General features: G+C 37.0%; 1 protein-coding gene across 1 annotated transcript; it reads left to right on the top strand.

Moving 5' to 3' along the window:
* Positions 1–5038: 5038 nt before the first annotated feature.
* Positions 5039–13756, top strand: LOC107473209 (1-phosphatidylinositol-3-phosphate 5-kinase FAB1B-like). Its single transcript, XM_016092760.3, is given in 11 exon segments — positions 5039–7030; positions 7446–8183; positions 8260–8413; positions 8521–8868; positions 9095–9926; positions 9929–10208; positions 10435–10558; positions 10631–10750; positions 11034–12539; positions 12687–12953; positions 13068–13756. Coding segments are annotated over 11 exon segments (5319 nt in total). The 5' UTR covers positions 5039–6407; the 3' UTR covers positions 13395–13756.
* Positions 13757–14507: the final 751 nt, after the last annotated feature.

Raw genomic sequence — 14507 nt, 5'->3', positions numbered from 1 at the left:
AAATTTAATCATTATATATATGTGTGTCTATTTTTTTAAAATAAGGCATACAATCAATTCTAATTTAAAATATCTAAATAATTTTAAGCACTATTTATTTTATTAAAGTAAATTATTCCTATTTTATATGTACTTTATGAATCAAAAGTAAAAAGTGTATAAAAGAAGTCCTAATCAAAAGTAATACAATTTTTTTTAAAATTTAGCTAACTTATATTTTAAGAGTACATTTTAAAAATATAATAATCAATTTTTTTAATATTTTTTATGTATTTAATGGGTTAAAGAATTTTAATATGGAATAAAGAGTTGTGTTTTTGCTGGAAATAGAAGTTTTTGGTATATATACAAGTGGGTGGATGTTACAGAGGTGCAAACACAACACACAGGTAATATGTTAACTCAGCATGCACCCAGCGTTGGACACTTGTCCAAATCAAACGCAACACGCACCCTCCGTGTTTGACACGTGGCGCACATCCATTCAACACGCATCATGCGTGTTTCACACGGGGCAGCCTGGCAAGAAACACGCATCCTATGTGTTTTACACGTAACAGACATTGCTTAGATGGTGTTGCAACACGTAACCTGCGAGTTGAGTCTTCTGCTTATAAAAATCAAAGCTCGTAAGTCGTAACCATTTTGCTTTATTGTGTGAGAGGTATTTTTCTCCAGGGTCGGTGTGATGGAGGGCATTGCAAATATAGTAGTTTACCACAACGGTGAGGTCATACGAAGTACATATGAGGGGGTGAATTTTACGTGTGAGAATACATTTTTACTTGTGATTCTGTGCACTATAACGTTCGCGAAACTACAGTACGGGCTCTGTCAAAGTATAGAGACTGATATTTTAAAGAGGGTGACAACATTCTCTACAAGAATCTGGTTGTCGTATTTTGCGGCCTGATACAGTTTAAGGTTATGCCAATCATCGATTGAAACAAGTATTCAGCGGATGTTTCATATTCACCAGCAAACTCAGGTGCAACACCCGATGATTGAGTTATAGGTTGAGTTTGAGTATATAGCTGCGGATGAGGTTCAACATGAGATACATGTGCAAGATGATAGATTTGAAGCGTACTTGAGAATGAACAATGATAGCAATGAGGAGTTCGAAGCTACGTACGAAGCTGGTGATGAGGACGGGGACGACGATGGGAGAGGTGAGGCAGTGGCAGAAACTTTAGTGGTTCCAGCCGCAGTTAGTCAACCGATGGACGTTCCACCTTTTATGCGTAGCTTGGAAGTTCCACGTGTTTGACGCCATGCATGCACTGGAGTTTTCTAAATATGCAAACATAGGTACGTGAGCAGTGGGTAATATGTTTATTTGATTTGATTTTAACAGATCGATGAGCGATAAATTTGTTTTCTTATAGGTGTTGCTAATTATGAAGACGGGGAGTTTAGAATTGGAATAGAATACGGTTCAAAAAAATCAGTCATTGCGGCAATTTGGAGTTACACTATTTTCAGATGAGTCAATTACATTGTTTATGAATCTGAGCCATAGACGTTCTATGTAAAGTGCAAGACTTATGGACGTGGGTCCGACTGGCTTATCCGAGCCAGCTTGATACAGAAGAAAGCCTGTTGGGAGATTCGAAGATACAACGGGAGGCACGTGTGTTTCATGAGAACGATCTCATAAGATCACTCCATGTTAGACTCGGACACGATTGCTGAGGCTATGAAGCCATTGGTTGAATCTGACCTATCCATAAAGGTCAAATCTATAATTACAGAAGTCCGGGCAAGATTCAACTACACTATTAGTTACCAAAAGGCTTGGTAGGCAAAGTAGAAGTCGATAGCCAAGGTTTTCAATGGATAGGAAGAATCTTACCAAACTTTGCCATTGTGGTTCTTGGCAATGATTCAGAAGATGCCTGGTTCACAAGTCTAAATAGAAACATGATCCCTGTACAACGGGAGTCAAGAGGTTGACGGTGTTAGGATACTTTATCGGGTATTCTTGAGTTTCAATTCATGCATAAGAGCTTTCAAATATTGCAAGGCGCTGGTTTAGATTGACGGGACCCACCTATACGTAACATATAAAGGTTGCCTTTTGGTTGCAGTTGCGCAACCACTCGGTCTGCAAGAAGCCATTCGGCACACTCGAATGATACTAATGGCCCTACCATGTCACAGACATCAAAGTGTACGTATAGTTTGGCAGGTATGATGATGCTGACATATGGCCTCCAGACAAACTATAAAATATTGTGAGGGCCATTAGATTATTAATAATACCGTAAATTATAACAGAAAACCTCAAAACTCATACTTACCTCTTCCATAAAGTTGATTGCGTGCCTAATAGACGCCACACTCGTAGACATCTATGTTCGGGTCTGTGGATGATGATTCTATTTGCAACATAGAACATTATTCATAGAATTTGAATTACATCTTGCCAGTAAAACATAAATAACATACAAATCAAATTCCAATAAATTATTTACGATTACCTGCGTGCCACCGGTATATCAGCCGACGGAAGCTACTGTTGGGGAATGGGCACAAGTCACGACATACGCTCCCATGCCCAAACAAACAACAAATCAAGTGGGACATCCATCTCCTTACAATCGTACCGTGATATATGACACAATGACATGTAAAGGTGCGTGAGACAAGCTGACTCCCAACTATAATTGCCGATCTGATTAAAATTCTGGAGCAGTGGTAGATATTTCGTGTGAGCATATGCCGTCGACTTATTCGCAAAGAGGGTGGTACCCAACAGACAGAAGATGTGACACCTAACATAGCGCTTAACAGACTCCCATGTGTCTAAAGGTTGTGTGTCTGTAATATGGCGAACCCATGAAATCTTTATGTAGCTTTTGGAGAAACTGCTCACCATGGGTTCGCTGCCGAATATCGCGAGACTCTGGGTGACCAAGAAGTCGTGATTGCTATCAGTCCAACCGGTCACAACCTCTCCATTGATCGGTAGGCCAAATATGTGTAACATGTCCTCCTGTGTTACTTTAACCTCACCCACTGGCATTACAAATGTATGTGTCTCCGGTCGCCACCTTTTCACAAGAGCAGATAGCATCACAAATTTTTCTCTGATCACTCTAACTCTCGAGAGCTGGTAGAATCCGGTGGTTCATAAAGCTTGGTCAACCGCTAGATACCACGTCTCTGGCTGATCAAGCTTATGCGGCAGAAAATTCCTATTAACTTGGTAATGTTCAACCACAAAAAGAATTAATTTAATAAATAGCAGAAAGAATAAATTAATAATAGAAAATAAAATAAATAGTTACAAAAATTCAAATTTCTTATTATTCACATTCATATTTTTTATTAATTTCATTAATAAAATCATTTAGACAAAAATTATTCAAATAAATAGTGACAAACTATTAAACTAATGCTAACCAAATAAATACTAATAAATTAACTGAAAATAATAAACTTACATAGTTAGGATGTCCTAAATAGTTGGTGATATGATCTTCTGCAGACATATAATTACGTATCATTTTAGATGTTCTAATCTTACTTTCAACTCTAAAACTAACTAATCACTCCTAGTACAATAAATTGAACCAAAAAAATAACCGTTGCTGCAGATGACTATGGCTTGATGACATGAGAGTGTATGGTGATAGTGAAGGGGGAACGAAAATGAAATGAAACCAAGTCTCACTCCTCCTCCACTTTTATACACCGGAACCCAAATTAAACCATAAATGACACCTGTTTTCCGAGCAAGACTTGCCTCTTGCATGGAGACAGCAGTCAACACGTTACCTGTGTACTGCTGCATGGCCGACATGTGGCGAAAGGACGTTACCACGCTCCACGCACCATGTATGTTGCTTGGATGGAGACACGTGGCTTTCGCGTATATGGTGCCACTAATCAATACACCTTGGAAACATGCGGAGAGTCTCTGTAACAAGTATCACGATGCTGCGTGTTGCTCTGCAGCGGCCACATGGCGAATCTCTATTGAGAATTTTCAATAAAGTTGTCTCGAAAATTTGCACAGAATCTTTGTTACATTAACATGGAACTTGTGTGTTGTCTGGAAACACAACACATTGTGAATCTCTGTTGAGAATCTCTGATAAAACTGTTTTCATTTTACGAAAAACTAACACAGAACCTGCGTGTTGAGTAATATTTCTGACATCTCCATATTTCTGTAAAACACTACAAACACCAATATTTAATTAAAACGCCACTTTTTATATATATATAAAATAATTTCTGTATTCAATGCATTGAAAATATAAAAAATTAACTTTTACAATAAGTTTTACAAAGTATTTTTTTATGATATATTTAACCTATATTCTTAGAACATAAGTTAGAAAAATTCTTTTTTTAATTATAAACAAGAGGGGCATTAATGGAATTGTAGGTTTCTTTATGTGAAATCAAATGTTCATCTTGACTTTCTAAACCTACCTTTTTGTGCACTCTGACTAGTCATGCGGAGACGAATTACTGCTCTTGCCTTTTATCAACAAAACATGCACAAAAGGACATAAATTAAACCCTGAATTAATGGACCCAAAAAGAGAGTAATTTTTTAGTCCAATTAAAATGCATTAATTATAGACACAAAAAGGCATTAATTACTAATATATTGTAATATATTATACCTTGAATATTATTCAAATAAATTCAAGATTTTATGTAAAATAATTTTACACAATAACCTACAAAGTAAATTTATATTTTTTGTATGCGTTTATTTAGATGTCATTAAATAATAATAATTTTTTTATAATATAAAATATATATTTTAATTTTTATATCTAAAAAATATTTTTAAATATAATTAAAGATGATAATGACATACTAATAAAATATTATGTTATTATTCTTAAAAATAAAAAATACAGAGGAATATTAATTTTAATTCTGAGTTGCTAAATTTGAATTTGTCATGCACAGGTGAGGTCTGTGTCTTGGGGTCACAGAAGAAAAAGAAAAAGAAAAAAGAAAAAAAATGGCAATTAAATTGTGAAAACACAACACAACTACTAAGTTCCTTTCTTATCAGAAAATGATGGAACCAAAAGAGAAAGAGAAAATGGAAACAAGTCATCACTCAAAAATTCCCATTACAAAATTCCAAGCCCCAAATATTTCCCAATAATCCCTTTTGCTTTTTTCTCAGATTTCTGCGAACGGATAATAAAGTTCCACAAAGTTGGAACAGAATTCTTGCAGCTATCAATCCAATCAATCATTGTTAATTACTTTTATTGTTATTGTTGTTATTATTATTGTGAATCTTCTTCTTCTTCTTCGTCTTCTTGGATTATCTGATATTAATCGTAGACACATTTTGTGCCATGACGATTCTTATGATGATCATGCTCATGATCAAGATCAAATTTTGAAGCCGTTGAAGATTCAATCTGCAAAAGCCAAAAGGATCGTTTCTGAGTCGGTGTTTGTTTCCTGGAATAGATAATTCTCTTCCAACTTTTACGTTCTTCAATGCTCTCTCCAATTCTCTGTGTTTTTGGGAGCTGGTGCAATTGGTTTGGATCTGATTGTGACTTTTGAATATGGTTTCAATGAGGACCTTTTGATCAGCATTTGATGGAACTCTATTCTCCATGATATTGGTCAACAAGGGTTATTTTCTTGAATATTGCTTCAGGAATTGTGGTTTCTTTTTCCCTCCAAGGTTTGAAAAATTTGCGTCTTGCTAACCACTTTGCCACCTGGTTGATGGGTTTGTTCTTTGCAATGGGGAGAAGAAGTGGAATGATTGAGGAGAGATGAGTCTGAGTCTGACATTTTTGAGTTGGAATTTCTCTTGAGGTGTGTTTTGTTTTTTTTTTTCTTCCCAGTTGTATGTGATGATGGTATGGAAAGGATTTCACCCTGGTATGAGCTCTGTCTCTCTCTTGAATTCAGTGATTGTTGATTTGTTTCATCATTCTATTAATTTGACTTGGGTTGGTTTAGATATACAGTTAGTTATGTTGTAGTACCTTGTTTAGTAATAGAAGAGTGATCCGCGGAAGAGTTGAACTGAAAACTCTGTGATAAGTAGGCTTCCTTTTGTGAATTTCGAATTCCAAAGGTTTGATAGAGGTGCCGTTGGTCTTGTTCTTGAAGAGTGTAGTTGTTGATGTAGTTTTTTCATAGACTGGAATGGAGGAACATAAATTACCTTAAAAACACCAGGGATTGTTTGTGGATATAGAAGGAATAAATATTCTACGGGTTCGTTCCTGAGTTTTATATACATTAACAGCCGCAGTAGCTTTGGATCTTGGGGATTGATTGTATCCATTTTGGGATTCTAGTTCCTTATTTTGGATTAGATTCCCATTTTGAATGTGGTCGGCTGTAAGTGGCGAATGAGCATGTCATAATGAGTGGGGAAACAAGATTGCTTGTCAATGGATGTAGTAGACAAGACATTTTCTGATATTGTCAACGTCATCAAATCATGGATTCCCAGGCGATCCGAACCAGCAAATGTGTCCAGGGATTTTTGGATGCCTGATCAGAGTTGTAGGGTATGCTACGATTGTGATTCCCAGTTCACCTTATTCAATCGAAGGCACCACTGTCGCCTTTGTGGACGAATTTTCTGTAACAAGTGTACTGCAAACTCAATTCCTGCTCCAGTTACCAGCCAGATCAATCCTTGGGATGAGTGGGAAAAGATTCGCGTATGCAATTTTTGTTACAAGCAATGGGAGCAAGGAGTAGTTGCTTTTAATAACAATACACAGGTTTCCAATCTGGATTGCAGTGCTACATTATCAACTTTGAGCTCGGTTAGCAGTAAAACCAGTGTTACTGCTGACAGTACTAATATTACTCTTTTCTCCATGCCTTATTCAGCCGGGCCTTATCAACAAATGCAACAGGGTCCGTGTCTGAACTTGCATCAGTCTCCTATGAGTGGAAACAACACTGATAGGGAAGTTTTATCACCTCCATTAGGGGGGAGGAATGATCTTGCAGGAGACATAGGGGATCCATTACAAAAGCAATTTGAATTCCCTATGAACAGGTATTTTCTGGTTCTTGTGTTCATCAAAAGCATTGATATATTTGTTTAGTTAGGCGTGTTCCATGCAGTGTTATATTTTATATAAATAGTATTTAGCCAATCATATTCTTCCTGTGTCTATGACAAACTAAAAAATAGTGTGTAATAACTATGTGTTTATAGCTAATTATGACTGCATTCAAGATGCAAAATCTGATAACTGATAACATTAAAATTTTGTTTCAAAGGATGTGAAATTAATTAGCAACCAAACAATCTAAATATGTGGATGTTATTTCTGGATTGATCAGAAATTCGTTTAATTAGGCCACACATTTTCTGCTGATCACTAACTTCTGTGTTTAAAGTATCCCATGTCTGAGGACTGCTGCTTTTTCTAATAGATTATTGTGGCTTGTATGCGCATTTTTTTCAGGAGTGATGATGAGGATGAGTATGGTGTATATCAGTTAGACTCTGAGATGAGACATTATCCTCAGGTGAATATCTACTATGGACAGGCTGAGTTTGAAGGAATAAGCAACACTGATGGCTCGCAGAAAGTGCATCCTGATGCAGATAACGGTAATGCAAATCTCACTTCAGAGAATGGATTCGACACACAGGGTTTAGAAAGAAACACAGCAGTTGGGAAGAGTGAGGATGAACCTTATATATATGAAAATGAAGCACCTTCCTCACTATATGTTTCAGAAGATGTTGATGCTGAACCTGTTGATTTTGAAAATAATGGACTTCTCTGGCTCCCTCCTGAACCAGAAGATGCAGAAGACGAGCGAGAAACTTTTTTTGTTGATGAAGATGATGAAGATAATGACGGGAATGGGAATGCCATTGGTGAGTGGGGATATCTGCGCAATTCAAACAGTTTTGGAAGTGGAGAGCATCGCCACAAGGATAGGACAAGTGAGGAGCAGAAGAAGGTAATGAAGAATGTAGTAGATGGACATTTTAGGGCATTGGTGGCTCAGCTGTTACAGGTCGAAAACCTACCTGTTGAAGACAATGGTGAAAACGTTTGGATGGAAATAATCACATCTCTCTCGTGGGAAGCTGCTACTTTATTGAAGCCAGATACTAGCAAAAGTGGAGGGATGGACCCAGCTGGTAATGTGAAAGTCAAATGCATTGCATGTGGCAGCCGCATTGAAAGGTAAATGCTATAATTTATCTGATTTTTTGCACGTGATTTCTATATTGTCATACTTATCAGATTTTCTTTTTTACAGTACGGTTGTTAAAGGAGTTGTTTGTAAGAAGAATGTGGCTCATCGTCGCATGACATCAAAAGTTGATAAACCTCGCTTGTTGATCCTTGGAGGGGCTCTTGAGTACCAGCGTGTTGCCAATCTGTTGTCTAGTGTAGATACCTTATTACAGCAGGTTTTAATTGCGATCCATTTATTTTATTTATTTATTAACTTGCTCATTTTGTGGTGCAAATGCTATTATCACGAGTTCATGTTAATGGATTTACATTCTCTATATAGGAAATGGACCATCTGAAGATGGCAGTGGCAAAGATAGCCTCTCATCAACCAAATATCCTTTTGGTAGAGAAATCAGTCTCGAGATATGCACAGGAATATCTTCTTGCAAAAGACATATCTCTGGTACTTAATGTCAAGAGGCCACTTCTGGAGCGCATAGCACGTTGCACAGGCACTCAAATTGTGCCTTCAATTGATCATCTTTCATCACCAAAGTTGGGTTACTGTGAAGCTTTTCATGTTGAAAAGTTTGTTGAAAATCTTAGTAGTGCTGCTGCTCAAGGTGGTAAAAAACCAATGAAAACATTGATGTTTTTTGACGGCTGCCCAAAGCCATTGGGTTGCACAGTAAGTTCTAATCTAATCTTATTTTATGAAATTTTTTTGTTATTATTTTATTATTATAAAAAAATTCTTCTGGAGACTTTAACTTGTAAATTACAAATCATGTAAAATGTGTGTGCACTAGCAACCACAAGGCATGTGCCTTTTTTAAGGAAAAAATATAACTTAATTGTCATTACTACCAACTACGCATCATTAATATTTTTCTAATTTTGACATCGTTGAACAGATTTTACTTAAAGGTGCTGATGAGGAAGAATTGAAGAAGGTAAAGCATGTGGTTCAGTATGCAGTTTTTGCAGCTTACCATCTGGCTTTGGAGACATCTTTTCTTGCTGATGAAGGAGTCTTCTTCCCAGAAATTCCGCTTAACAGTCTGCCTCTTCCTAATACAACATCAACCATTCAGAGGTCAATCTCAACAGTTCCTGATTTCGTTGCTCCTAGCAGTGAAAAGTCTCAGGGGCTTGAATCCGACACCGGACCACGGAGAACTAAGAGTGTCAGCAGTACTGAATCCTATTTGCCTAATGATGATCCTTGTGAATCTTTGCAATCTGCATCATGTATCAGCCATACAACTGCCTTTTATTCTTCCATTGTCGCTTCTGGAAATGCAATTCCAGGTTCATACAATGAGAAAATTCTTCCTAGTAAATACACAAATGACTCCACACAACCCCTGGAGGAGGAAACTCCTGAAGTGAACAACTCTTTGGGAATCATGAATGATCCTACTGTAAACGGTTATGGACCTGCAGAGAAATTAGATCATGGTATTTTAGCTGGCACTATGCAAAATGATCTCAAGCAAATCTCTACAAACCGATCAACTGTGTTAGAGTTATCTTCAGAAGATGTTCAACCTGAGAAGGCTGGAATCACAAATGAAGAGAAGGTTCCTGAGGAAGAAGCGTTTCCTCCATCACCCTCTGACCATCAAAGCATTTTGGTGTCTTTGTCATCTCGGTGCGTGTGGAAGGGAACTATGTGTGAGAGATCCCAGCTCTTTCGAATCAAATATTATGGCAGCTTTGATAAACCACTGGGTCGGTTTCTTCGGGAACTCATCAACAGGGAACACTTACCATATCAGTCAAGAAACTACCAGAAATTCTCCTTCCTGGTGAAAGGGAGGGAAAGATTTGGATGTGGCATAGATGCTTGCGGTGTCCAAGAATCAATGGCTTTCCTTCTGCTACACAGAGAATAGTAATGTCTGATGCTGCATGGGGTTTATCATTTGGGAAATTTTTGGAGCTCAGTTTCTCAAACCATGCTGCAGCCAGCAGGGTTGCAAGCTGTGGTCATTCTTTACACAGAGATTGTCTACGTTTTTATGGGTAGTTATAGTCTTCCCCATTTCCATTTTTTTTACTTATCAAAGCATCTGGTCCAAGTTTTATAGGTGTTACCTGTTTATAACAAAACTATGGTGTTTATGGAGGACAATAGGTTTGGAGTGGCATTATGAAAACTATATAAACTTGTGTTATTATGCCATGCATGAATATAGATTTTGATCATTGCTGAGATTAATTAATTATCACACTGACATTTCATGTGCAGATTTGGGAATATGGTCGCTTGCTTTCGATATGCATCAATTGATGTTCACTCAGTCTACCTTCCCCCACACAAACTTGATTTTGATTATGGGAGTCAGGATTGGATACAAAAGGAATCAGATGAGGTTCAGTATTTTTTTGTATTGGATCTTAAATTTTAGTTGTATCATAGTGGACCTAATATCTGGTTGTTACAGATGGTTAAACGGGCAGAGGTTTTATTCTCCGAGGTACTCAATGGTCTTAGCAAAATAGGCGAGAAGAGATCAAGGGCTGAACTGGAGGGAATGTTGCAAAGGGAAAAACTGGAATTTGAGGTGAGCTCTTTGGTGATTGTACTCGAATTTACAGCTTGACTCTTTGAGCTCTTTGGTAATTGTACTCGAATTTACAGCTTTACTCTTTCAGGTTCTGTGGCCTGCAGTGTCCTTGTGTAAATAACTAATTTAGTAACCATTATATGTATAAAACCATTTATTTCTGTTATAATATTAGAATTCTTCCTGTTTTAGTAATCTTGTTATGTTAGTTGTCCTATTGGGGAAGAAGTTATATTGAATTTAATTACTGTGGGTTTAATCGTTTCTTTCTGTTTATCAGGAAATGCTTCATAAGGTTTTGAACCAGGAAAAGAGAAAGGGCCAACCTGAGATTGACATTCTGGAAATTTATCGGTTGCGGAGGCAGTTACTTTTCCAGTCATATATGTGGGATAGCCGCCTAATCACTGGGGTCAACTTATTCAAGTCTAGCGATGAAACTGATTTAAGCAGTACAAGTTCAGAGGATAAGGAAATACATGTTGATGAAAATCAGATAAGCGTGACCACTACAGCAGGAAGCCGCTTCAAAAGTGTTGACTCTATTGATGGTGATCCAAAAGAGCTGAAAAGAAGCCCAAGTGTTGGAGGAGTAGGAGGGGGTTATGTAAAAGATTCCCAATCTGTTGCATTTCATCGAGATATCGACATGCCCAAAAATACCAATCATAAGAAAGAAGACCAACCTAATCTTCCAATCAGCAAAAGCATATATGATCCATCTGAGCCCTTAGAACCTGAATTGCGTGTTCGCAGAGCAATGTCTGAAGGACCAATGTCTCTCATGTCTAGTTTGTCTGATACACTTGATGCAAAATGGACAGGTGGAGACCACTCTTCGGCACAGCCTGATTCATTTCTGGCAGAAGCTACCACAACTTCGATGCTGAAAGAAGCATCCACTGTTGGGGATCATGCCGAAGACCAGAATGCCAACAAGAGTATCTTTTCTTCTAAGGGTCAAGATAACATGGAAGACTCTTCAAGTTGGTTAGCAATGCCCTTCTTAAACTTCTATCGCCAGTTTAACAAGAATCTTTTTTCTAGTACAACAAAGTTTGATACACTAGTCGACAGCAATCCGGTTTATGTATCATCCTTCTGGAATCTGGAACTCCTAGGTGGTGCAAGGATGCTTCTGCCTATTGGTGTTAATGACACTGTCATTCCAATATATGATGATGAACCCTCAAGTGTTATAGCTTATGCCTTGACGTCACCAGAATACCATTCCCAATTGAATGATGATGTAGAGCGACCGAAAGATGCGAGTGATTTAGGTTCATCATATTTTTCTGAATCAACCACCTTACAGTCATACTCTTCTACTGATGAAATAGCTTTTGATCTTCAGAAGAGTTTCGGGTCAGTAGAGGAGATGTTATTGTCAATGCCATCTCGTAACTCATTGATGCTAGACCCAACATTATATTCAAAGACGATGCATGCCAAAGTTTCTTTCGGAGAAGATGGTCCCCTCGGCAAAGTAAGATATTTGGTGACTTGTTATTATGCCAAGCGATTTGAAGCCTTAAGAAGGGTCTGCTGTCCTTCAGAGTTTGATTATATAAGATCTTTGAGTCGCTGTAAGAAATGGAAAGCTCAAGGTGGGAAGAGCAATGTATTCTTTGCAAAAACATTGGATGATCGATTCGTCATTAAACAAGTAACAAAAACTGAGCTTGAATCATTCATTAAATTCGGGCCTGGATACTTCAAATATCTTTCAGAATCCATTGGCTCAGGAAGTCCCACATGCCTCGCAAAGATTCTTGGCATATACCAGGTACTTGTCTTTAGAGCCTTTTTTAGATTAAATTTGATTTTTAGAGCCTCAAAAGAAAAAAAATGGAACCACCATGCAAAGATTCAGTAATCTGTATTACATATCATCTTAGCCACTAAATTTTGTAATGTCTTTTTGTTGAAAAAGATTACATCAAAGCATCTCAAAGGAGGGAAAGAATCAAAGATGGATGTTTTGGTTATGGAGAATCTTCTGTTTAGGAGAACTGTGACGCGACTTTATGATCTCAAAGGATCTTCCAGGTCCCGGTACAATCCAGATCCTAACGGGAGGAACAAAGTTCTGCTAGACCAGAACTTGATTGAAGCAATGCCGACTTCTCCTATTTTCGTGGGAAACAAGGCAAAACGGTTGTTAGAGCGAGCCGTCTGGAATGATACCGGCTTTCTTGCAGTAAGTTCCAAAACTTCTTAACTCTGAAATTCTTCTTCCTTCTCTTATTGGCTTCTTGCTTAGGAGGGAACCTTTTCTTGTAAATTAAGCATTATCTTCTTCCTTTTTTGGCAGTCGGTTGATGTAATGGACTATTCGCTACTCGTCGGGGTGGATGAAGAGAAGCATGAGTTAGTTCTTGGGATCATTGATTTCATGAGACAGTATACATGGGACAAGCATCTTGAAACATGGGTAAAGGCTTCCGGCATCCTCGGAGGGCCAAAGAATGCATCTCCGACGATTATATCGCCAAAGCAGTACAAGAAAAGGTTCCGGAAAGCGATGACCACTTACTTTCTCATGCTTCCTGATCAGTGGTCACCTCCAGCCATAGTTGGAAGTTCATCACAGTCTGATTTAGGTGAAGATTACACTCAAGGTAGGTCCTCAGTTGAATGATTCTGTGTTTGTGTAAATTCTAGTTCCAATTTGGGGTCATATTATTCACCCTATATTTCCATTTTCATTTTTTCCCCTTCTCATATTATATAGGAATTCTTTTGGTTCAATTGTAATCTGTTCAACTAGATATTTCCAATTATTTTTTTTTGGGAAGAATACCAGAAAAGAAAAAAGGAAAAAAAAGAAGGGGGCTGTTAGAAGCCACATGATGTTTGTCAGGGGTAAAAGTATTTGATATCCTCTGATTGAAGTCCTTTGTACAAAAACTAGTCACTTTTTATAGAATCAAGTAATATAAATGTATACAGATTCAATTTCAACTCTTGAATATCTCAAATTTCATTTGCTTGCCTTCAGAAGTTATCTATGATGATATGATATTTTAATTAGAAAAATTCGGATGAATAAGTTATTTTTGTAACTAAGTTTAACAAAGTCTTTTTTCTTTTTCTTCTTATGCATCTTTTTTTTTTTCCCTTCAACTGGTTTTTATTCTGTCAATAAACTATTGAACAAACTTAATTGAATTTAGTTACTAAAATAATTTAGTCAATGTAACATTATTGTAATATTGTTTTAATTAATGACAAACTACAAACTACCAATTTTTGGTGAAGAGTAGTTAATTAGTAAAACCACATCAGCAGAATTCTATTTCAAAAAAAAGGTATTGTTTTTGGAAGAAAACAAATTGTAATTTGCATGACAAATAGATTCCTAAGTGAATCAAAGGCAGATACCAAGGTCCAAGGTGGGTTTGGTACTTTTGTCCAAACCTTATCATATATACTCTCTGCTAGGGGATACATAGTCCGGGTAAAATCAAGTTTGTCATAATTTAGATTTGGTCTTAAATATATATTGGGTTTATTTTTTAGACTCTAATTCGACTCTAAACTCGATGAAACTTAAACATTATCGGACTACAATTATATCGGGTCCAAATCAGATGAAAACCGGGCTTTTAAAGCTTTAAACAATAATTTATAAAAAAACTTATTTATGATGTACTTATTTATAAAAAAACTTGTTGCCGAAAAGTTGATATCTATATTTGAACTTGAATTTGTCTATAAATACAAATTTGATGCTTCTTTGATCTATTTTCTA

This window comes from Arachis duranensis, chromosome 2 (genome assembly GCF_000817695.3).
Source record: "Arachis duranensis cultivar V14167 chromosome 2, aradu.V14167.gnm2.J7QH, whole genome shotgun sequence".
In the NCBI taxonomy this organism is placed as follows: Eukaryota; Viridiplantae; Streptophyta; class Magnoliopsida; order Fabales; family Fabaceae; genus Arachis; species Arachis duranensis.
This window is presented reverse-complemented; position numbering and strand designations above follow the sequence as displayed.